General features: G+C 40.2%; 1 protein-coding gene across 3 annotated transcripts; it reads left to right on the forward strand.

Annotated features, from left to right (window-relative positions):
• The first annotated feature begins 2,299 nt into the window (after positions 1–2,299).
• fbxl4 (F-box and leucine-rich repeat protein 4) lies at positions 2,300–25,074 on the forward strand. Of its 3 annotated transcripts, XR_007037665.1 has the most exons (10): positions 2,445–2,730; positions 7,199–7,834; positions 7,978–8,314; positions 9,853–10,097; positions 10,324–10,537; positions 13,345–13,416; positions 16,263–16,387; positions 16,702–16,889; positions 17,379–17,978; positions 22,527–25,074. XR_007037665.1 is itself a non-coding variant. In XM_047361204.1 (9 exons), the coding sequence occupies exons 2-9, from the start codon at positions 7,338–7,340 to the stop codon at positions 17,540–17,542; spliced, it is 1,842 nt and encodes a 613-aa protein (XP_047217160.1). In that variant the 5' UTR covers positions 2,300–2,425; positions 7,199–7,337; the 3' UTR covers positions 17,543–20,650. The 3 variants fall into 3 exon arrangements, 2 of the variants coding, with proteins under 2 accessions (XP_047217160.1, XP_047217159.1); XM_047361204.1 differs by lacking the exons at positions 2,445–2,730; positions 22,527–25,074 and adding an exon at positions 2,300–2,425 and having other exon boundaries at positions 17,379–20,650; XM_047361203.1 differs by lacking the exon at positions 22,527–25,074 and having other exon boundaries at positions 17,379–20,650.
• Positions 25,075–26,010: the final 936 nt, after the last annotated feature.

The following is a 26,010-nucleotide window of genomic DNA, read 5'->3' on the forward strand; positions in this document are numbered from 1 at the left end:
CGGGAGTTTCTGGGGAGTCCGTAACTGTGGTGCCCGCCGTCGCACCCACACAGGCACAGGCATATACTGTGCACCTGCATTCATAGCAATATTTCACACTAACATAGGCAACACACACACATACACCCGGGACGAGAATGGGGGGGCAAGGTGCAGGGAGCTTTATTCCTATCTATGCACCTTTGCCATTTCATCAGAGACTGGTGGTGTGGGGAGGCACATGGTGTGGACTGGCATTCCAACATCTTCCTTGGCATGGTATTGTTTGTGCCAGAGCTTGGGTTGTGTTATAGCTAATGCCTGTCTGGTGGGTGGGGTTTGCAGGAGGTTTCTCCTCCTCTTTGCTGGGTACTGTCGATGTTTGCTAGTGCTGTGCTGGTAGATGTTTGGTCTGACTGCAGTAGATTCCCATGGATGACAGTGCTAATACAACAAAGGGTAAGTAGCAACTTGGAAGCGTTGTAATGACAGATGAGACAGAGAGAACTGAGAAAAATGTGGATTCATCACAATTAATATCATCATGAAATTAAGTCAAGTTTTATTTATAAAGCACATTTAAAAACAACAGGTTGCTACCAAAAACTTGAAAAGTAGAAGGCAAATGCAGAGACTAAAAGAATAAGCAATAAAACAAGTTGAGAAAAATATACATAGAACACTGAACAATAAAATACTCACAAAATTCACATGGAGTGAAAAGTCAGGCAAAACAGTCGTGTTTATAAAATACATTTAAAAACAGGAAATAAAGAAGCCTGTCTAATGTTAAAAGGGAGATTGTTCCAGAGTTTATGAGCCACGACTGAAAAAGCCAGATCACCTCTAAGTTTCCACCTAGTTTTCTGGAAAACCAAAACCAGCTGACAAGATGATCTTAGTGCCCGAAGAGGAATATAAGGTTGAAGTAGGTAGGAGAGATATACGGCTGCAAGGACATTTAGGCATTTATAGATCAACAGGATAGTTTTAAGCTCTATTCTCCAACCCACAGGGAGCCATTAAAGGGTGGATAAAACCCGTCAAATGTGTTCAAACCGACAAAATCCGCTTAGAGGCCAAGGATTCTGGACTAGCTGTAGACAGGAAAAGGAGACCTGACTGACCCCAAAGTAAAGTGCATTACAGTAATCAAGTCAGGTTGCAATGAAGGCATGGACTATTTACTCAAGGTCAGGTCTGGTTAACACTGATTTACGTTTAGCTATCTGCCTTAGCTGGAAGAAGCTTTTCTTCAAAACAGAGTTAATCTGTTTATTCAGTCTAAAATTGCCCCAGATTCGTTACAGGCTGCTTAAGATACAGCTCAACAGAGCCAAGGTTCACAAAAAGAGAACCAGCAATAGAGCTAGGGCTGAACACAATAACTTCAGTCTTATTATCATTAAAACTGAAAACATTTAAAGGTATCCAACCCTTAATATCATCTAGACATTTTAACGGAGGGTGGATTGATCAAGAACTAGTAATAGATTTTAAGGGCAGATGAATCCGGCAATCATCAGCATAATAAGGAAAATCAAGACCATATTTCCTTTGAATAGACACTGAAAGAAGCAGGTGCAATAAAAACAAAAGCGACCCAAAAATGTATTTAGCAATAATACAGTCCTTTAGAAAATAACCATAGCATATTTTTTTATTGGTGCAGCCCTAGACATCTTTATGTGATTTAGAGACCAAATCACTGGATATGTCATTCATGATTGACCATACAGATAATTTTACTTACCACATTTATGAGATCTTTAAGGTGTTGTGTCTGTATATCAGTGTAATATCATATATAATATGTAGAGATGCTTTGACCTCTCTAGCCATAATACTTTCCTACTCAGTCAAATTATTACACTAGGTGCTTTAACAAATTAGTTCTGAGGACAAAATGTTTCCCTAAGCCTTAATATATATCTCACCCACTAACAGGTGCCACAACAAAGCGAGGATCACTGTTCACCTATCAGTGGTCATATTTCTCCTGACTGGTACATGTAGTAGTCTATATTTATCTGGAATATAACTACATTATGAAGTTCAGAATGAGAAGAGCTGAAAAGAGTTTTCTCCATACCACAAGTATAGTGAACAAAATGAAAATATTTTACTCGGTGAAACTAAATCATTAAGGATTTTTTTTATTTCACTTTTTGTTGATAAACATATAACTGGACATATGATCTCTGTCTTTTAAGTTATGTTGTATTTTGTCTGCAGCATACGAACTACCGTACCCATAATCCTCTGCGATAAAAGCTCGCCTACCGGATGTTGGCAACTTGTGCCACCTTCAATACGCGCACGTAACTCCTACTTTTACATACCTGCGCCTATTTAGTCGCCCTTAAAAACAAGTTTGTTATTTAGCGTTTGATAGTCTGTTTAACTTATAATATGTGGTCTTATCTGTTTGAATTATTAAGCAAAAGTAAGTAGTTGTAGCGGTGAAGAAATAAGTATTTCCACTGAAATTGTCACTGGAAGCTTCTATTTGATGATACAGGTTTACCTAAAATTAGTCTGTGTTTTCTTCGTGTTATATATGAAAACATTACGACATTTCCTAGTTGGTTTTAGTGCGCTCTCCGTGACTCATGGCGTCGTCCGACTGGTCCAGGAAGGCAACAGGAGATAAACGACAGGAATGTTTTTAGCGTGATGAAATATACGGATGAAGCTCAAGGAAACAAGAGGATATCTCCCCATGAATGGATATATCGATCTCCGTTTGCCGTAAATTGACTTTGTGTTAATTTGTTTAGAGTGTTTTGCTGTTAAAGCTGCCTAGCGAAAGCTAGCGGTTCATGTTTGACAGCTCAGCTTGTCTGGATGTTAGCTAACCTCAGCTATTTAACATTAGCCACCACTGACAGAACACACTGCTCTATTGTTACATTTTCACAACAAATCCACGTTTTAGTGTTGTCACTTTACTGAAGTCTTACAGAAAACCGGCAACTGGTAATATACGGTTCATAGTGGAAATTTTCATGTAAAAGCCAGCTGAGAATCTAGGACAAGTTATTTAGCTTTAGTTTTACCTTCGTATTCATCTGTAATCTTTTAACAACTTTCATTATTTCAGTTCTGTTCAGTACAAATATTGCGCTTAATACGTCTTTGTTCATTTTAGCTTGGATTACACCAGTATCTGAGTTTTATCCATATGTGTAAGGTCAAAAGTTAAACTTTAACTAAACCTGATAATCGCTGGGACATTGAGAATCCTGAATAATGATGCTGCTCATCGACCTACATAGAAGTCAGACAACTTAGCTGCTTATTGTACCTGTCAACAAACCTACATTATAGTGGTCACTAAGGACTGGAAAGACTTGTCCACGATGGAGCTGCTCTTTACACCAGGGCCACTTTGTATTTATGTCTTTTATAAAAAAATCACTTTAATTCTGTAAGATGTTCGTGCAGTTGAGTGCCTGACAAAAGTATTTACACCTCAAACTTTTCCACAATTGGTCACAAACACAAGTCTCTATGTATTTTATTTGGATTTGATGTAATAAACCTACACAAAATTAAGCAAGTTTGTTTAGCGGAAGGGAAAGTATAAATATGAAAACAGTGGCAAGCATTTCTGTTAACCCCCCTTGAGTCAATATTTTTGTTCGATTATTTGCTCATTCATTATTTTAAACTTACTCAAACTCTATGGATCAAACGTTTATTTAAGGAGCACTTTTCATACAGTTAGGTGTAACACACAGTACTTAACAGAGGTTAAAAACAATAGGACAGACATAAAACCACTAGAGACACACACATTAAAGTGATCAAAGTAAGCAAGCTTTTTAAAAAAAAATGATACTGGTAATAGAACGATTAAGAATTAAAAGAGAGAGAAATTAATCGATTACAGAGGATGTGGATCTGTGGAAATGCAGCCATGTAGATTAGCGAGCAAACACTGGAGATGTAACAAACACATTAACAATAAAATCTAGAACAGAAACAAACAATATTATTAAAACCGTACCCACCAGGATTAGCAATAACTTAAACAGTAATAAAATATTACTTTATGACACAAAAGTTGCTAAAATTGAAACCAAAACACTATAAGAGATAGTAAATAATAACCTTCAACTGACAGTGAGAGGGAATAGAAAAGTCTTTAGTCCGCTTTAAAGCAATCTAAGTTTACAGCTGCTCTCAGGTCTTCAGGAAGGCTGTTCCACCGCTTAGGGCCGTAACAGAAGAAAGACGCCTTGCCGTGTGTTTTAGTTCTCAGTCTAACTACCACAAGAAGACAATTTCAGAATGACATTCGGGGCTTTCAAAGGCCACACAGCAGAATCACATCTGATAAATAGGGTGGGCTGAGACCGTTATGAGTTATAAATACTGTAAGACACCCTTACAGAGTCTTGAAAATTGGTGTGATGTGAATTTGCTTTCTGGTCCTTATCAGCATTACGGCTGAATTCTGAAGTAGCCATAAAGAAGCTAAAGTTATTGTAGGAAGACCCGGAAAGCAGAGAGTAGATCGAGGGCATGTGTTTATCCAGTTCTAATTTTGCCACAGATTTTCGCTTGTATTAAGTCTGGACTTTGACTAGGCCAACACTTGTACATGGTTTGATGTAAGCCATTTCATTGTAGCTTTAGTGTTGTTGCCCACCAGACAGGTGAACCTTCGTCCCAGTCTCATGTCTTTCACAGCCTCTGTTTTCCTCCAGCCTTGCTCTGTATTTGGCATAAATTATCTTTTTATCAACTATTACCAGCTTCCCTGTCCTTGCTGAAGAACATGATGCTACCAAGACCATGTTTCACATTGGGGATGGTGTGTTCAGGGTGATGTGCAGCGTTAGTTTTCCGTTACACGGAACGTTTCAGATGTAGAGAAAACACAAAATTTTGTTCTCATCTGACCAGACCACATTCTTGCACTCTACATGGCCTTCTTGTTCTTGCTACTGTTCCATAAAGGCAATATTTGTGGAGTGCACAACTGATAGTTACCCTGTCGACAGATTCTCCCAGCTGAGCTGTGTGTCTCTGCAGCTCCTCCAGAGTTATAATGGACGTCTTGGCTATTTCTCAGAAAAATGCTGAAGGCAGTTGACTGCAGTGAATTTTATCTAGGTGTGTCAGAGTAAAAGAGGTTGAATGTTGGCAAATTAAACGCCACGTATCATTTTCCTTACATGTGACAATTATACAGTACTTTGTTGTCCTGTATGGAGTTGTTCCATTCCACAAGCCCCTCAGAAATACATTGAAGTAGTTTTTTGTAATGTGACAAAATGTGAAAAACTTCAAGGAGGATGCATACGTTTGCAAAGCTGCACGTTTAGTTTTCTTCAAATTAGCAAACAGCTGCTCTTTGTTTTTCCCCTTACAATTTTGTATAGCACAGAAACAAAAGTATCAAGACTACTACTACCTTAAGACTCAAGTGCTCTATGCTGACTTTTCTATACTCTTCCTTTAATGCTTTGCTAAGTAAGTTTCCCATAGGGATGAATTGTCTCTTTCTCAGTATTGTTCTAGAAACCTTAAATCTCTGCTCTGGGTGGATGACTACCATGCTGATGGTTTAATAGAAATAATAGCCTGGTCAGTCTGTGTTGCCATGGTGATGCAACTGGGCTCAAACAAAATTCCCCTTTGCAATTATAAAACCCTTGACTTTCAGCATAACACAGCCGACTTTACCGTTAATCTCTAGGTTACTTTTCTATTAAGTTCTCATTTTTTTAATAGAATTTGACATTTTACAAAGCCTCACCTCTATTTTACTACAGATATTATTGCTAATCAATGTGTCCTTTAAAGCTTTTTTGTTTTGTTTGGTTCTGATGTAGAGTGCCTTCCAACAAGGATGCATGACTCTTTAACATTTCCTCATTTTGTCACGTTACAGCCACAAGCTTCAGTGTATACTACGTGGGTTTAGGTGTGATAGGCCAACACAAAGTAGTGCATAATTCCGGAATAAAAAGTAACCCCTAATAAAAAGGCAGAATGACAAATGAATATCTGAGAAGTATCGCTCACACAATCCACCCCCTTGAGGCAATTCCGCCTTCTAGTCAGTCGGGGTATGTTTCTACCAGGTTTGCACATGTAGAGCCTGAAATGCTTTGCCCTTTCTTCTTTGCAAAATAGCTCAAGTTCATCCCTATTGAATATGGAGTGTCTGTGTGAAGTTCTTCCACTGTTTCCAAGTTAGACTTGGACTGGGCTGTTATAACACATGTACACCATTTAACTGTACCTCTGGCTGTATGTTTAGGGTTATAGATCTGCCAGAAGGTAATCTTCCACCCCAGTCTCACATCCTTTGTGGCTTTCAACAGGTTTTTTCTTCCAGAACACATTTAGCTCCATTTTCTAATCAACTCTGATGGGCTTCGTTTCCCTGATAAAGAAGAGCATGATACTTCCAAACACATGCTTCACAGCGTGGATGGGATCTTTTCTACGATATGCCATGTTAGTTTTGCTGTGTCCCCTAGATAATTTGTGGCCAACTTTAAATGGAACTTCTAACTTTTATGCGACAACGGGTTTCTTCTTGTCTGTTTATTGTTAGTTTTCTATTAAGGGCAGATTTGCGCAGTACTAAACTAATGGCTGTACTGATGACAGATTCTGCCTGAGTTGTGCAGCTCCTCAGAAGTTACCAGGGGCCTCTTGGCTGCTTCTTTTATAACATTCTTCTTGCACAGCCTATTAGTTTAGGTGGATTGACATGTGTTGTAGGTTTGCCATATTGTTTCTGTTTTCAAATACTAGATTGAACAGTGCTCTGAGGGATGTCCATGTTGATGCTGTTCGTTCACTAACGTTCCCCAGGAAACCTCAAAGGGCCTTCAGAGAGAGATGAATTTAAACCAGGATACATCACACGGAATTGCTCTATATTTAATTATTAGGTCAGCGGATTTTATTTCGGTGTATCCAACTAGAGGGGTTAAATATATTTAAACTCCCACAGTTTTCAGGTTGTTCTAGGTATGTTTCATTTTAAAGGACTTTAATATTTCCCATTAAAATACATTAAGGTTTTGTAGTTGTAACCTGACAAATGGTGAAAGAGTTTAAGCGAGTAAATACTTTTACAAGGCACTACATGGATTCAGTGTGATTGACAGCTGTTGTACTCTATGCTGTGTCAGACTTAATGTTTTGCTCTTCCCACTCATATATGCGTTTGTCTCTGCCTAACCCACAGGTCATGCATGCAGCCGGGCTTCTAGCTTGCGTTTTGTCCATCCCCAGCCCTTGAGACAATGTGCTACCACTAGCTGGAGGCTCTTCCTCCGCCTAGCCACCGTTTCACCCCTCTGCCCCCATCATTCCCAGAGTTCCCTATGTTAACCCTCTTGAGCATGTTTTACTACATATGTCTGCGGCGGCGCTCCAGGAGCGGGACTCGAGGCGAGGCACTGACCAGTCGGCGTGCTGTAGAATCCGGCCAGCGGGCGGTGCTGCCGGTCAGTGTGGAGGTGGAGCAATACGCCAAGGAGGTTCTGGACTTCAGCTCCCACTATGGCAGTGAGAACAGCATGTCCTACACCATGTGGAACCTGGCTGGGGTCCCCAATGTTTACCCCAGCTCAGGGGACTTCACCCAGACGGCTGTGTTCAGAGCTTATGGAAAGTGGTGGGAACAGTGTGCCAGTGCTCCCTTACCTTTTCGCCGGACCCCCGACAGCTTCCACAGCCAAGATTATATTGAGCTGGGCTTTGAGGAGCCTGTCTACCCAACAGCAGTGGAGGTGTTTGAGACCTATTATCCTGGAGCCATCGTCCAAATCCTGGCCTGCTCTCACAACCCATTCTCTCAGAACCCACCTACTGATGTCAGGTAACACTCCACCTACTCATTTCATTAGCACCCTGAAGAAGCTTCTAATAGCTATTACTACAACAGGTTCCTACACAGTCTTAAAAGTATGGGAGACTGTGGAATTAGTTAACACATTGTTGAATGTGTTTTCATTTGTTCAGGTGGGAAGTGTTGTGGTCAGGAGGGCCCACCAAAGCTCTGACTCCCCAAGCTCGACAGTTCTCCCCAAAAATCAAGCACATCAACTTCCCCACCAATCTGCTTCGCCTGGAGGTCAACAGCTCGCTGCTGGACTACTACACTGAGCTGGATGCTGTTATACTTCGAGGGGTGAAAGAGAGGCCCATGCTTGCACTTTATAAGATGCCTCTCATAGACATAAGTGACTTAAGCGACAGCGAGGATGAGCTGTCCGATGTCGGAGGTCCTTTCAAACAAGGGGGAGATGGCAAGCAGCAGAGGACTGCCAATGGCTACTTTGACAAGCTGCCATACGAGGTGATTGCAGAACACATAAACTGTAGGCCTTGGTGAACAACACAGACCCTTATAAAATTAACAACATCTGCATCTGCTGCACACACCACACAGAAGCAAGAAGAAATCCACTAGTGAGAGAAAACCATAATAAGTCTCAATTGTAGTTTGCCCCTTGCAGTGTAGGGACATTGCATATTAAATGGACATGCAAACATGCTACATTATTGCTGAAGCTACTTTACATCTGTAGTCCCTATGAAACTTGTAACCTTTTAGGCTACAAGCAAAATGTTGTGTGTGGTGGAAAATAGGACACCACAATATATCACAAATGTGTCATTTCAATATGTCTGTATGTAATATCAGTATCGCACAGAACTGATTGAACCGCTATAAATATTAGCTCATTATTTAAGCATCATGCATTTAGGCTTCCATTGCCAGTAACTTGTGGAGATGCTTTCTTAATGCAGCGGAAAATGTTTCAGGAGGACATTAAGAAGTTGTGGTTGCTGTTTCTTTGCCAGAACTGCAGATCTCCTTTCAATGAAATCAATGAACCCATGTGGTTGAGATGGAAATAATAAATAGATTTTTTATCCGTGTTCTATGATTGAAATAACTTCAGTGCAGAAACTGTTTAGTTAAGTATTAGTTTATTTACAGCAAATCATATCTTTATCACAACCTTCGTCAGCATCTTTACATTTCACATTTTCCCAATATGGTGCAGAGTTAGTGGAAAACTAGCACTGCACATTACCATCAACACACTTTGCCAATGGTGAAGCACAGTGGTGGCAGTATTATGGTGCCAGAGAAGCTGGTCAGACTTGCAGGTCCGTTCTCGTATTATTCTGTACTTTGGGTTGTTCTGTCACATAGGAGGCCAATAAAATATATCGATGTTTGTGATTGTAATGTGACAAAATGTTAAAAAGTTCAAAGGGTAGGAAAACTTCGCGAGGCATTGGATATACCTGCATTTCTCACAAACACGTCAACACTGGGCTTGGACATGTTCTGGCGCTGTCCTCATCTTGAGCACACCGAGCCAGTTTCATGCTGTTCTTGTCATGTTGTCTGCAGTACGCTTCAAAACGCTGGCGGTGCCCCGGCAGCTTGTTCTCTTATCTCTGTTCCAAACCGCTGCCATTAACAGCAGTCCTCACAACTGCCACGTATTTGTCTCAGAAACACAATATAGCTATTATCTGTCAGCTGATACCGATTTGAACACGGCGTATTGTTGATCCACTGCGACACACTCTCGCAAGCAAATCATTCTTTGTCTTTGAGAGGCCCATAAACGCAGAGCAGAACAAGCCGGCTCACCTCACCACTGATCCTGTTCTCAGTGCTGTGTGTCTAAGATGAGTGCTATTTAGATCTCCCAGATAAAGAGGAAATATTGCTCTTTGCTTTTAACTAATCTCTGCATTTCTTTATATTATGCTTTTATTTTTTCCATTAAATCAAAAGTGGTTTAGCTCTGCTTTTTTCCCCTTCCCCTCTTTCCTCCTTTTCTGACCCTTCTCCCCATCTTCTGTCCTCAGCTCATCCAGCTGATTTTGAGCCACCTGACCCTGCCAGACCTCTGCCGTCTGGCCCAGAGCTGCAAGCTGCTGCACCAACACTGCTGCGATCCACTGCAGTACACCCAGCTGAGTCTGCAGCCATACTGGGCCCGGCTGAGTGACGCCTCCCTGGGACACCTGCAGAGCCGCTGCACCCTCCTCCAGAGGCTCAACCTGTCCTGGACTGGCAACCGTGGAGCTCTCACCCTGACGGGCTTCAGCAGGTCAGACTAACAGCGGGCCGCAAGGTCTAGAAATCAGTGAAATGACCTCGGAAAACTAGCAAATACTCACAAGGATGAACAGTTTTAAAGTCAGGTCCTTCCGAGTTGAACAAGGTAGAACAACAAATAAGAATTAAATGTTTTTTACTGTTTGGACAAACTGGATATTCCATGTCCAGATCAAAAAACGTTTCTTTCTCCCCTCTTTTCTCCTTTTCTCTTTCAGTTTCATGAAGGCCCGTGGTCTCAGCCTGGTCTGCCTGGAGTTGTCGTGCTGTCATTTCCTGAATGAGCCCTGTCTCGAGATTATCTCCCAGTCTTGTCCCAGGCTGCAGGAGCTTAACCTGTCTTCATGCGATCGCCTCCACCCGCAGGCCTTTACACACATCTCCAAACTCATTCACCTCCGCAGGCTGGTGCTGTACCGTACCAAGATAGAGGTAGGTGTGGTCAGCTGTCAAAGCCATAACCTGTGGACTAAGACCTGTAGCAGGTCCACTGTTGTCAAATGTTTTGTCGGTAAAGCTGAGCCTTGAATTTGCAAGCCTGTCATTTAAGAAACCTTTCAAGCATTTGCTTTCATTTTTGGTCTTTGTAGTATCCTTTTTGACTTCTTACAGACAATCCATGTTTGTTTGTCATTGTTCCTCGGGAACTGCATACAGTACCCTTCATCTTATAGGTAAATATGTGTAAAAACCCTTAAAAGAAGTTCATCTGTTATTCCATTACCATACTCACTCACTGAACACCCCCACCCCACAGAGAAATCCATCCTTTCATTTTCTCACATTTATTCTGTAAAAATCTCTCTTTTAGAAATAATAGTTTTTTACAGAGTCACTAATGTCGTAAATGTTGACAGTTTTACGACCCTCTCTTGCCCATAGGACAGCACTTCGGTTTCTCCTATAACATTTTACATGGTTGGGGCATACAGATAGAAGACCATTCCTTTTTGCACACTCTCTCTAGATCATTAACCTGCTGAAAGACCCGGTGATAATCTGTTTTGAATTTTCTGGAAAAAGCCACCCAACGTTTATTTCTAGGTTTCCAGGGCTTTTGGAAGAGAAACAGCACCTTTCCTGCAGCACCACAGATCCTCCACCATACTTAAAACTAGGCCTTAGGAAGCATACAGTGTATATTATTTGAATCACTCCAAACCCAAACTGCAGCATTTGCTGCTGAAAAGCTCCAGTTTTTTAGTCTCATCAGATCAAGGTACAAGGTTCCAGTAGAGTTTAGGTAGGCGGGGGGCGGGGATTTCCTTCTGCAGACCCGTTTATACCCACCCTTCCAAAATGACATGATTTTAGAAAGCTTTATCGTTAGCAGTTGCACAGGGTGAAAGGAAGTGGGAATAGACTCAGCGCATGCGCTACAGCCGACATAAAAACCACACGGATGGAGCCCTGATGTCGGTCAAAGGGCAGATGCGCTCATAAAAAATGAGCGGTGACAATTTTCAGCTTAGCGGCCCACTACGCTGAAAATGGCGAGACTTGCTGGCGAGAACCCTGGGTAGGTAAGGAAAAACATCAATCCAAAGCTACAGGATGACTTGCAGATAGCTTCTTATAGTTGTCATGGAGACTTACTGGCCCTAAGATAGCGCTCTTTGCTGCAATTCTCTGACAGTGAGCTTTGGAGATTTTTTTTACCTTCCTTACTTTCTTTTTCTCTGTGTGTGGTGTCAAGATAATCTTCATAGTTCTAAATGTTTTAAGCTTTCTGATTTAACACATATTTGCCTTACTGGTCATGTTCTCCTGTATTTCCTCTTTTGAAGAGTGGCTTACAGAAATAGGCCTCTGTCCCATGGTATATTTATACCTCACGGAAACAGGAACTCTGGAATTACTAATTAGAAGTTCCTAGAAACCCGTGAATGTAAGAAAGTAATGTGTGAAGAAAATGTCTTTTTATTATAGTACAAGAACTGCTTGGGGTGCCAGTAAATGTGGCACATTTAATTATTCCCTACTGTGGTAAAGGTTCAGTTGTTCTTCTCTTCTTAGTGTGTGACTTTGGTAATGCGGTTGAACATTAATGTATTTTAAGGCTTTTAACACATCTTTACCATGGATGCAAATATTTGTGTGCTCTAAATCTTTGAGCCATTTTATGTGGAAATGGTTGTATCTAAATCGGTTGCTGGGTTTTGAATCTTAAAAGGAGTGAGTGTTTTTATTCACATCTCTGCTTTCTTGTAAGTGTCTCTCAACACCTCAGATTTATCTTGACACCTCTTAAGATACTTCTACAGCAGCTTTTACCAGCTTTACCTTCCTGCCTCCTGTATGCACAACACTGTCAGTAACAAACATGTACTGTAAAGGTTTGTTTCATCTTAATAAAGCTTTCAGATTATTTGCTGTAAAATGAAACTGCTGCTTATGTGATGGTCCAAGTTGTTTTCTGTGTACACTGTCTTCCCTGTTGCCTTTGTCAGCTCCGAGTCCAGAGGGGTTTAAAGACACATAATGCATGTGTTCAGGTACAGTCACGTCTGGCGTGTAAAACCACTCCCGTGTTTTTGTGCTGCACCTCGGCATCTCTACGGTGCTTGTCGTGTTTCAGACAGAGCGGTGTTTTGGACGACAGGCAGCGTTGGGTTTCTGCGGTGGAGCCAGGCAGCACACTGCAGGTTGTTTACGCCCGGACAGACAGTGAGAGCTGTTTGTCTGCCGGGGCTTCTGACATCTCAGCTGTCATTACCCTGTCAGTGCTCTAATTAACTGAGTAGCTCACCGGAGAGAGAGATAGAGAGAGACGTTTATAAAGATGCCAGACTGAGTTCAGCACACGCACACTCTCACAAGAGGCTTTCACTTTCATCTCTTGACACTTTCTCCTGCCACAGATGTACACATGTTGGCAATTGCTGTGTTAAATTTCCATATCTCCATCCGAGCTGCAGTGCCACAGGAGAAGGCTCTGTCCTCGCTTTGCTTCGCAGTGTGAAGAAATGATCTCCTGGGCTTTATTAAATTCCTTTAAATGCTGATTGGATAGACAGACAATCTGTTTGAAGAAAGGTCAGATGACATGAGTCAACTGTAATTTAATTATTTTACACGATTTTTAAATTCACTCATATTTATAGAATTGCCCATTAATTTTTCCTGTTTTCTTCTTTATTTTCAATTGATTAGTACCTCTAACTAGTCAACAGGCTTTGGTTTTGAAAGAAGAAATAAACAATTGTAATTCTCTTCCTTTCTTTATGTTCTTCCTGCAGCAAACAGCCCTCCTCAGCATTCTGACCTTCTGCCCTGAGATGAGACATCTCAACCTGGGGAGCTGCTTGAGGGTAAGAATTGACTGAGGTTGTAAGAAAAAATAGCACATAAAACTTTGTAAATATTCTTCCAAGAGTCACTTTATAAGTCACAGAACACACTGAATTAAAGTAAACTAGAGAATCCAAGAAGAGAAACAAATATGCATGGCAGAATACTTCCACTGCACATAATTCAATTCAGTTTTATTTATGTTGGGCCCATTCACAACACATGTTGTCGCAAGGCACTTTACAAAGTCAATTCAATCCAATCGTACAGATTTCAAGTCAGGTACACATTCCAATTAATCCTAACTATCAAACAGTGCCGTTGGATTCAGTTTATTATTTTTTATTTATCTAAGGAAACCCAGCAGATTGCATCCAGTCAGTGACTTGCAGCATTCAATCCTCCCAGATGAGCATGAAGAGACAGTGGACAGTCACTGGCATTGACTTTGCAGCAATCCCTCATACTGAGCATGCATGTAGCGACAGTGGAGAGGAAAACCTCCCTTTTAACAGGAAGAAACCTCCAGCAGAACCAGGCTCAGTGTGAGCGGCCATCTGCCACGACCGACTGGGGTTTGAGAGAACAGAGCAGAGACACAAAAAGAACACAGAAGCACTGATCCAGGAGTACTTTCTATGGGAAAGAAAAGTGAAACATTAATGGTTATAGCTCCTTTAGAGGCTTCATCTAGGAGAGAAAGACAGCTAAGCAGATGAAGTCTGAGCCAGTTTTCAAGTCTAGAGTATGAAAGAGAGCACACGCAGTTAATCACAATAGAAGCTCAGCCAGTAGTGATGTCTAGGAGAGACAGGGTTAAACGCTGAAAGACAGGGCCAAGTGTATCATCAGTAAAAGGTGAGCATTAAGTTGTTGGCAGCAGCATCTTGGCTGATGTCCCCCTCCAGGAAGGTACCACAGCTAAACACAGAGCCTGGCCAGGTGTAGCTTCTAGAACGAGAAAAAACAGAGAGAGAACATAAGGCTAAAAGCTGAAATATCCGCAAATAACACAAAATTGGAGAGAAGTATGAAAAGGTAGCAGAGAGGGTGAAAGTGGTCATTATGTCCTCCAGCAGCGTAAGCCTATAGCAGCATAGCTACAGAGATAGCTCAGGATAACCTAAGCCACTCTAACTATAAGCTTTATCAAAAAGGAAAGGTTTAAGCCTGGCCTTAAAAGTAGACAGGGTGTCTAAAACTAAAACTGGGAGCTGGTTCCACAGGAGAGGAGCCTAATAACTAAAGGATCTGCCTCCCATTCTACTTCTAGAGACTCTAGGAACCACCAGTAAACCTGCAGTCTGAGAACGAAGTGCTCTGCTTTTGTAGAAAAAAAGAAAACCATGCATCCTTCCAGGTCCATCCGCCAATTATCCCCTGCATTGTCTTGGTCTGTTACATAAAACCCCAATAAAATACATTAAGGCTTGTGATTACTCAGTGACAAAATGTGAAAAGGTTGAAGGGGTATTAATACCTGGACAGGACACGGTGGGTGGGGAATGTACACTCAAACTTAAATGCGATAGTTCTTTAGTGAGGAACCCCGCCCACTTCTCAATCAGAAGTCTGATAATTGGAGAAAGGAGTATTACAAGAGGAACAGGAGGGGTTTCAGTGACCTTATATTCAGACTGTGTTAGTATTAGAATGCAAACAAAAAAGTCTTACTTCTATTTCCACATTTTTCCAGTTTTTCCCCCCTGAACTTGACTTTGGTCTCATCAGACCTTTTTGAAGACAGATGTGAACATTGGACTGAAGATGGAACGTGAGAGCCAGATTTAAAACCCCAACTCTTTTTAAGGAGAAATATCCACTGAATAATGAAAGTCAATCTTTTGGCAGCAGCTTTAGGGGTTCTTTCAACTTTTCTACATGTTTCAGACCTGCTCACTTTACACCGGTTGGTTTTAGTCTGTTCACACAGAAGAGGTACATATTCTAATATGCATGCAGCAACTGTGGACACATTTTGAGACAATGACGTTTTTTGTTTTTTCCTAATTATACAAACACATTAAGGAAAAAGCTTCTTACGCGTATGTATGTACTGATGTGAAACGTAACTCACAATGTGTCAAGTCACATTAATAGTGGAGATTTAAGGTTGAAAACAATTTTAGCAGCTGCATTTCCTAAAATACGAAGTCTGAATCTGACAGAAACACTAATGTCCAAATAAATACATAGAAATGTAACAAACAAGGGCTCTGTAATTTAACTATAAAGTTAGTACAAATTTATTCCAACACTTCTCTGCCAATAAAGAAATACAGGTCCTTTCTAGCGTTAGTAATGAAATGCATGTGTGCAGCTTTAAAACCTACGGTTCAGATCCTTCTAAAGTTAACTCTTGAAAATGCTCAGAATGGAGTGATTTCTGAGGCTGAGGTCCGTTCGCTGTGAGCTGAGTTACTTTCCACCAGAAAACCAAAACAGCCTGACTGAGTGTTCCTTCTGATGAAATCTATTAGAGATTGTTTCCCCTTTATTTTTATTAGAAAGTAAAACTTTGTACTTAATCTTAATCTTCTTTTTGTGAACGTTTGCAAATTTTGGTTAAAAAGTCAAACGCAGACAGAGACTGGATTGTGACTCAGTAATTACTTAAATATCCTTCTTCCTTTCTTTGTCATATTCTTCATATTGTTCCTGGTATTAACAGTCATGTGACATTCTAAAGATTCAGATGCCTTACAGAGACAGTATAGTAGGTGAACTGACATATTAGCAATATAACATCCAGAGTCTGTAAATAAGCCTTAATGGAGATACAGCACAGAGTTTCAGACATGGATAAAAATACAGATGCTGCAAACACCTGAAGGAGAAATCACACTAACAGCATCCGTCTTTGCAGATCGAAGACTATGACGTTGTCGCCAGCATGTTGGCCACTCGATGTCGCTCTCTGTGCTCTCTGGACCTGTGGCGCTGCAGGAACCTGACAGATCGAGGCCTGGCTGAGCTCGTTGCTGGCTGCAGGTAGGCCACACTATAAAATGCTTAGAACACTGCAACTAAAGAATGCCTTCAGCAACCTCTTTCGCCTCCTTTCACTGGTTGCAACATGAGTCATTATATATTTTATATTTTTGGAGACTGCAACATAAATTATAACAACTATATAAATCTGGGTTTTTCCTGCTGTAATCATAAAAAAAAAAAAAATAAAATGTTCCATAATGTGTTCACTGGGTTTGCTGCAGCTGCAGACACTAAACAAGATACACTTCTGTGATCCTCTACATTTCTGCATCGACTCCTCACAGCTTCTTATATGTTCTGTGGTTGCCCAGAATGTTAGAGGAAGTGGACCTGGGTTGGTGTCCTACCCTGCAGAGCAGCACCGGGTGTTTCCAGCAGCTTGCCCGCAGTGTGCCACGACTACGGAAGCTCTTCCTCACAGCCAACCGCACCGTCTGTGACTCGGACATAGAGGAGCTGGCTAATTGCTGCCCCTTGCTGCAGCACCTTGACGTTCTCGGTATGCTTTTATATTGAACATATTTGGTCTTTTCGGTCCCACTATGTTTGGTGGAAAAAGTCAAGATCTAAATAAGGGAAGATATAAAAATTGATATTCACAGACAGTCTTCATCCAATCTGACTGAGCGGAAGCTATTTTGCAAAGAAGAATGGACAAAAGTCAGTCTTTAGACAAACAATCTGGAACAGACATGCCTGTAACTCGCTCAAATGGTTCTACAAAGCAATGGTTCTGGATAGCTTAATTCATATGCACACCACACTTTACAGATTTCTGCTGTTTTACAAATGTGAAAACCATTTATCTTCTTCTTTCCTGTTATATGTTTGCACTAATTTGATCATCACGTAAAAGCCCAATATAACACTGATGTTTTTGGTGGAAATGGGGTAAAAATGTGAATTGTAAGGCCTAGTTTTGTTGATCTATTTGGCAATTAAAATGCTTCAAAATAGTTTTCACATTGTCTCTGTATTTTAACAACAGGTACACGGTTGGTCAGTGCTGTTTCACTCAAGAAACTCCTCCAGGCATGTCCTCGCCTTGTCCTCCTGGACGTGTCCTTCTGCTCGCAGATAGACACACGGGTAGTCCAAGAACTCTCCAGTCTTTACCCCAATGTGGCCATCAAGAAAAGCTTCACTCAGTGACCCCACCATCCTCCTGGTTCTCATGATGATCGAGAAGCTCACCAGAAGATTCTGCTCCAAGATGAGTCAGAGGCAGGGTCGGAAGCAGGAGGGGGATCTGACTTTTCCTCTGTCACAGATGCTATCTTCTCAGAGTGGTCCGTAAATGATGCACCAGGACTTTGTGAGGGAGATTCTTGGGACTTTCACTGAGTGGACACAAACAGCTGAAGATTTGTAGTCTTCAGATTGTAAAACACAAAACCTTCTTTGTTTTTTGTGGCAACTTTGTATCAGGGTTGTTACAATGAGACATCTTCCCATAATTTGACACTCCAGGCACAGTTTTATATTGCAATTCATCAAAAGAAGAGAAACTATGCCTTGGTATGAGAAGCAGGAGACGAAGGAGGCAACATCTCTGCATGATCCTGCCTTCTTAGGAGAGCACAGCCTGGTAAAAGTAACTTTTCTTGCATTTTAGTCTGTTAAAGATAGAGTTCAGGTGTTTTTAGTGCCTTGTCAGAATAACTGGTATGAAGTTCTCAGTTTAAAAACATACCACTCCTAGTTGGCAAAAAGCAAAACAATATTCTAAGCAGTTTTGTGTTGTCTAAAATAATGCTCACATTATGTTCATTTGTAACATATTTTTAATAAAAGTCTAAATTATTAGGCCCTCAACAAAATCGGTGAGCATAAAGTACCTTGTTTTTGCATTTAGAAGCAAGTTTAGGCAAAGGTTTGTGCCTTTCTGGACCTGAGATGTTATGTCTTTTTTTTTTTACTTCACGTAAACGGATTGCAGTCATTATCAATGTCAATACAGTAAATCTCAGAGGGTGAAGTGAGAAAATTAGGTTAGAGGAACGTCCTAGAGTTATTTGACTGTTTATAGCCCTTATATGGAAAAGCCCACTGTAATTTATAGTGTGGGAGTAAAAGTCATCCTGGTTTGGACCACAGACAGATGTTTTTGGTCTTTATGGTAAGCTCTATTCTGAGTCAAGAAACAGCAGGCTGCTGGGGAGTTTGGACACGCTGAAACCACTTTCAGAAGAATAATAATGAATTATTATTTTTTTTTAAACACAGGAGTGGTATGTTTTAAATTGGCTGTATAGATGAGTATCATTCTGATGAGAACTGTTGACATCCATCATACTTCCTGCTTTTATGTTACCACAGGCTGAAAGGTTAAATCAGAGGGAGGTTTTAGCGCAGCTTCATGCAGACGTCACATGTTTAATTAAAAAACTTCATGCTGAAAATAAGAAGCCATCAGTGAAATCCTTGAAAAAGAGATGGAGTGTAATGAAAAATTATTTTACCCCCTTTTAGATTTCCTGTTTTTGCATTTGAATGTTTCAGATCATTAAACTATTTTTATTATCAGAAATAACCTGAGTAAATACAAAATGCAGTTTTCAAATGTCAACTTTGCTTCTTAAAGAAAAAAACTATCCAAACCAACCTGGTTCTGTGTGAAACGGTAACTGACCCATAAATCACTGATGACTGCCATGAAGCAACGGTTTATGCCAGTCATCAGTGACTTTTACATCAACCTGGTGACATTTTGAATTCAGTCACATTGAAAAGGAAAACCATTGTGTTTTAGATTTTCTCTTTCTTGGTTTTTGGGTTTTTTCCCGAGCCCTTCAGGGGTGGACATGGTGGATTCTTTCTTAATATTTTTCTTAAAATGTGTTTGATGATGTGAATCATTGGGGAAAAAAACTGAACAAATCTGCAGGGGGGTAAATACTTTTTTAATTCACTGCATACTGATAAAAAAAAAAAATTCAAAACCTATTTCATTTTCCAGTTAAAATGGTTTGAAAATGTAAAACCTTAAGCAGAGTTAAAAATCCAGAGGCACTTGTTAAAAACAGATCAACTGGTTAGAAATAAAACGGGTAGAGAAGGATCACAAACATGCAGGGTTAAAGGACATAAAGCTATTTATGTCTACCTCAAATGCTTTAATATGACTTGTTTGAGTTTAAACAAACCTCTCAAAAAACATGGCTCATTTAAATGTTCTTAGGTCACCCAAATCTTGTTTTCATTTGACCGTTTTTGCTATTTTACGTTACCCTAAGGTAGGATAAAGAGGCACTCACTTTTAATTTCAGATTTTGAAGTGGGCCTTGATTCGCAATCATCTCAAGGCTGTGATTATCCTGGTGGCATGTGCTTCTTTTTCTACCCCACTTTTTCCTTCCATTAAACTTTCCATTTATAGAACTCTGTGAATAATTACCTTCTCCAACAGTGACAGTGTAGGACTTTTTTTTCTTCAGAATTCATGTTGGAAAGACACTGATGCTCTTCCTTGTGTTGTTCATAAGTTTCTTAAAATGAAGTTCATCGTTCTGAAGGAGCCCTGCCCTTTTAACCTGAGGAGGGTTTGTTCAATTGTATCAAACTCAGGGCTTATCTATGCTGTATATACATATATCAGTACCATATTGTTTTTGTAGGGAGTTCACCTCAGAATCCAGCACAAAGCACAGATTTATTGTAACTTACTGTAAGTTAAAAATAATAGCTGTTGAATGCTGCTATAACCGCATTATTCAGGAAAACTTCCTCCTCCTGATTATTTATTTTTGTGACGTGAAGCCACAGTCACAGTGTGGCAGAAATGCCTGAAAAGTTGTTTTTTGTTTTTTTTCTTTTTAGTGAGAAAACTTGAACATTTCTTTGAAGTACATGCTAGTAGTAAATATTTGTGCCTTATACTCCTGTTTGAATGTTATGTGATGTTCAAGTGGTGTAGATTGTAGTGCTTTGCTTTTAAGCCCCTCAACCAAAGGAATTCACAGTAACCTGCTGAATCAGACTCACGGCTGGGTTTGACCGGTTTGTACGCCATATAATGTATATCAGCCATGTAAATTGATATGCAAAATTATAATTATTTATATTTTCCTGTGTGGTATGCTGTCCAGCTTAGTTTTACTTTAGATGATGTTGTAAAGTTCTTACTATATTTGATGGTTCTCTCTCCAAACACTGCTGGCAACAATTGTTGTGAATCCTGTTAAAGATGTGTAAAAAAGCCTTAAATTAAGTTTTTTTTGTGGTAGCTATTCTAACACTAAAACTTTTGGAAAAATTCTACCCCACAGTCCCGGCTACTCTTGTTCTTTTTTCTCTTCGGTTCACCTGTTCAGTTGTTTGAGTTGATTCTGTGTTGATATGATCAATATACCACACACACACTACCGGTCAAAAGTTTTAGATACAATTTCTCACTTAACGAGTCTCTTTGTATTCATGACTAAATACATTGTAGGTTCTCACCAAATGCAACAAAACTGAATGAACACATGGAATTATGTAGTAATCAAAAAGTTATTTCACACTTTTTGATTACTACATAATTCCATGTGTTCCATTTTTATATTTTAGATTCTTACAAAATAGCCGCTCTTTGCTCTGATGACTGCTTTTCTCTCTTAGCGTTCTCACCTTGAGCTTCGTGAGGTGGTCACCTGAAATGGTTTTCTAAAGAGTCTTGAAAGAACTTCCCAGAGGTGCATTGAGAGATGGCCAAAGATTAATATTTCAATCATTACAGCAAAGGGTGGCTACTTTAAGAAATCTAAAATATAAAACATATTTAAAGTCCTTTTACAATTTTTTGTTTGCTACAGGTCCACATCATCATGGATCCTCCATCATACTTAACTTTAGGTATGAGGTGATTTTCTACATCTTGTTTATTACAGTCTATTTTGCCCAAACTTAAGCTCCAGTTGAATTCCCAGTAGAGTTTTGCAAACTCGTCTTGTTTGTGACAGGGGAACAGAAGGGTTAGTTTTCTGGCTTTACTCTCAAACAACCGGTTGGCATGCAGATAACATCTAGTGGTTGTAATGGAAACTTGTGATGCTAGAAAGAATGTGGGTCTTAGCTGCATTCTTCAAACAACAAGCTTGGGAGATCTTTTTTTTTTTTGCCTCCGTTACCATCCGGCTCGCTGTGGGAGGTGTCAAGATAAACTTCCAAGTTCTTGTTGTTTTAACATTTTTATTTAAGCTGACTGTAGATATGAGCCAGTTTAGCCGAGCAGCCGTTTCCTCATGTATGTAGATCAACACATATCTGCCTGACTCGAATGGCATGTTTTCCTGTCTTTCCCATTTTGATGAGTGGCTGAAACGGGCCTCTGTGTCACATGATATTTCTACCACAGGAAAAAAGAATGTCATGGATTACTAATTAGAAGTTTCTAGAAACTGCCTCAAAAACCAATGTTAAAAAGCTTCAGTTAAATTAATTGTAAAAGGATTGTTAGGGGTGTGGGCTGCACAGTGGCACAGTTAGCATTGCTGCCTTGCAGCAAGCAGGTCCTGGTTTGAATCCCAGCCTGTGGTCTTTCTGCATGTGCAGGTACTCCCTGGGCACTCTTAGGCAGGAGTCTGTGTGAGTGCATGGTTGATTGTCCTGTGTGTCTCTGTGTTGCCTTGTGATGGACTGGACATCCGTGTGTGCCTCACCTCTTGACAGTGACCACTGGAGACACTGAAATATTTTCACTATTGAATAATTGTACTTAAATTAAAGGTTGGTATGTTTTATGCTACTTCAATAAAAGATTAATTTAGAGCTTTTTACAAGTTATGTAGGGGTGCCAATTTGGCTGTCCAGAGTTAAGAAGCTTTTCTTCTCCTGTATATTTAAAGTAGCCTCCATACTTGTAGCCTTAGTGCTGAACCAAGCCTGTTGTACTGATAACCCCTTCTATGGTCGTTGATTTTCCGGGTTTATTATTCAAAGTCTGTCTTATTCTTAGTTTCTTCTCAGTCATGTTTATTTGTTTTCACCCAAGGTCACATTTCTTGAATATATCGCATTTTCCACGCTTCCAATACATACAATGTACAGCTAATGTACAGCTAATAAGAAACAACCATTTATTCAGACCAATGAAGAGTGTGCTCACATAATGGTATTTCACTGCTACTCACTTGTATCTTCTTGTTGCCACCAGTGGCCCTGCTCCTCTGCAGTCATCATTCACCCTCTCATGTCCCATTCTGGACATGTGATCAACATCTGTGAGCCGCTGCGATGAAAGACGTTGTGAAAGGATGGGTGCTTCATTCGCTCCACGTCTTAAATAAACTCAAGAGCTGCTATCTGATGTGTTGTGGCTTCTTTTAATCCTCACAATCTTGTTTTGATCACAGACATTACAAAGGAACCTGACTGGGAATCAAAGTGGACTCATTCCTGCAAAGACATTAGCATGCAGCTATTTAATTTTCCCCCACTTTTTTTTTTTTTTTTTTTACTTGAGCGAGCGGCATACCATCGCTGCCAAAACAAATGTAAATGTATGTCTGTATCATATGTGATTGGTAGATAAGACGCCTCAGCTCTTGAATATATAACAACTGGCCATTTTTCAGGATGAGTGACTGGATAGTTGTTGTGGAATGATCCTTTTTGCCTTAACCCCTCTGCCATTTTACAGTCTATTAATACCACAGGGAGGAGTGATATTAGCTTGTCTTCTTAACAGCCTTTTAATGAATTGTTTATGCCTGGTTTAATGATGTATAAGCCCTGTAATGTGCCCTAATGACGGAGAATGAAGCGGCCTGGGCTGAAGTATTAATTTGGACTGCCTCCCCGATGATTATTCCTCAGCTACTAACTCTACTGCCGCTGACTCTGTTAGCGTGCGTGCAACCCAGCCATGATTCATGGAGGCTGTTTGCTGTGCAACTACAGCTTGAATTTTTGCTGTCTATGAGGTTAAAATAGTATCCAGGGGATCCATAGCAATTAGTTCAGCTTTTGATTCGTCTTGGAAGAGCTCACAGATGAAACCAGGTGCATCTGCACAGGGGTTACTTGCAAAAGTGTTCACCCCACTTCAACTTTTTCACATTTTCAATGTGTTTTATTGGGATTTTATGTGATAGCCAAAACAAAGTAATGCATGCAATTAAAGTGGATACCTCTAAATAAAATCAAAGGTGCAACCAACTGCTTTCAGAGACCTTCTGCAGAGATCCACAGCTCAGGTGGAAGAATCTGTTGACTGGCTAAGTTTTAGATGTGCACTCCACTAATCTGGCATTTATGTAGAAATAAAAATTTTTAAAGTGAGTCCTATTCGGCGGGGGTGTCATCATGTTGTGGGGATATTTGTGTTCAGCCGGGACAGGGAAGCTGCTCAGACTTAAATGGAGCAGGACAATCCAGATCTTGGCTGCAAAAGACTTATAACTACAGGGGAAAGCTTTAGATCAAAACATTTTCATGGATTACAGTGGTTCAGTCAATTCCTGAGCTAAATCTAATAGCTGTAGCTGGGCTTTAAAAATTATGTTTACATACATATGGAACAGAAATGTTTACCCCTAAATGTGAAAATGAGGTAGATACATTCCCCCGGAGGACTTGCCTCTGTAATTGAAATGAAAAGTGATTGAATACTTCTGCACAGCCCACTTTTCAGAATATTGTATTATTTTGGTCTATGTCATAAAGTCCCATTTAAATACATAGCATTTCGTGTCTGTATTGTCAAAACATATGAAAAAATTAAAAGGCTACTTTTTTAAGGCACTGGATAAATGTAAATGATCCAGTTTGGTGATAAATCCATTAAAGCTTGTAAAGCAGGGAAGTGTTAAAAGGCAGCACAAGATTTCCCAGTTCCTAATGTTTTTCCTTTGTTCTGCGTCTCAGCTGAGTCTAAAGCTAGCAGTGTTTCCTGACAGGGAGAGCAGGAGGATTGCCTTTTCTTGACTGAAACCTGCTTGCGGAGTGTTGTGGTGGGACTCCTTTCAGCCCTCCTCAGGCCTGCCTGAGGGAGGCCTCTCTGTGATACCCATCATTATGCGGCTTGGCGTTCCTTCTCTAGTTTCCCCAGCTCAGGCTCTAATAATGAAGACATCCTTGACAGTCCACACTGTCATGTCTATAAGCTTATTATTTTTGATATGTCTGTGTTGTTTTTTTATAACCAGGATATTGAGAATGTCAGCGCTCAGTTTCTTAAATCCATTTAAGCACAGAAATCCATGGGCAGCTTTGCTTTCTTTACCATGACTAAATCGGTGAGGATAACCGTTTTCACTTGCGCATGCCTCTGTTTGACTGTGAAACCCTTGTATAATTACTGTAAACAAGCAATGGCACACAGAGGCTGCTTGGAGATCTGATCTGATGCTTGCTGAAAAGATGAACAGTGTTGCTCAGGATCGCTTATCCCCATAAAGCCCATCAAGGCTCAAGACAATGTTTCCAATATCTTCCATATCTTTCTTTGCTGCCATCTAGTAAAAGGTTTTACCGTGAGGCAAAACTTGGTCACATCGTCTCTTTAAACAAAACAACTTGTGGCCCCTTGGACCTGAATATTAGTACTCAAAAATTGTTTCCTTTGGGAAATTAGTTGAAGGCTGATGTGATATTTTCCCCTTTAAATACACCTCCTCTTGTTTTATAACAAAGACCAATAAAGCAGAATTTCTAGATGTTTTTGCCAAGCATTGTTAAAAATAAAGTTATAAAAGATATGATCACCTGTATTTTCAAGTCTTTTTTGTTTATGAGACAGAAAAATGATGTAAACATGTCTTTTCATGTGTTTTTGAGTAACCTGAGGTAGGAGATTATAGGTTCTCAGACACAGAGAGGTGTGGGAGGTCAGTAGGAGATTAAAGTGAAAGTTCTGCAGAAGTTATTATTTTATTATATATATTATATTATTTTAGAATGATTTTAGCTGATGGGCCAACACAAAGTAGCAAATAATCATAGCGTGGAAGAGAAATAAATAAGACTTCAAGTTTTTTTTCTAAAACTGAAAAATACTTTGATGCCCCTAAATAAAATTAACTAAAATACTAGAATAACACAACCATTAGGCTGGCAAACCTTCAGTCTCACCTTCAGGATTGAGTGGCAAGACGAAAGCCGTTGTTGAAAAAAAGCCATATGTTGTCCATTTAAAGCTTTACAAATCAAGCTCAATACACCATCCTCACACTGAAACATGGTGGTGGCAGAATTATACTGTGGGGATGCTTGTCTTCAGGAACTGGGAAGCTGGAGCTGGATGGAGCTAAATCCAGGACAAACACTCGAGTCTTAGGCAGAGGTCCACCTATCTTATTCATGTGCTAAAATGGCCCAGTCAAGTCCAGACATGTAATAAATTGAGAATCTGTGGCAGGATTTGAAAATTGCTCTCCATCCAATCTGACTGAGATTGGGTTATTTCACAGAAAGAAATGGACAAAGGTTTCTGTCTCTAGATGAGAAAAGCTGGTAGAGTCATACCTCATAAGCCCCACAGATTTAACTGCAGTGAAAGTTGGTTCAGTGAAATCTTTTTTCCTCTTTTTACTTCACAATTTTCCACTACTTTGTGTCGGTCTGTCACATTAAACCCCAATAAAATACATTCAAGTTTGTGGCTGTAATGTGACAAAAGTTCCAGTGGTACGAACACT

This window comes from Girardinichthys multiradiatus, chromosome 3 (genome assembly GCF_021462225.1).
Source record: "Girardinichthys multiradiatus isolate DD_20200921_A chromosome 3, DD_fGirMul_XY1, whole genome shotgun sequence".
Taxonomy (NCBI): Eukaryota; Metazoa; Chordata; class Actinopteri; order Cyprinodontiformes; family Goodeidae; genus Girardinichthys; species Girardinichthys multiradiatus.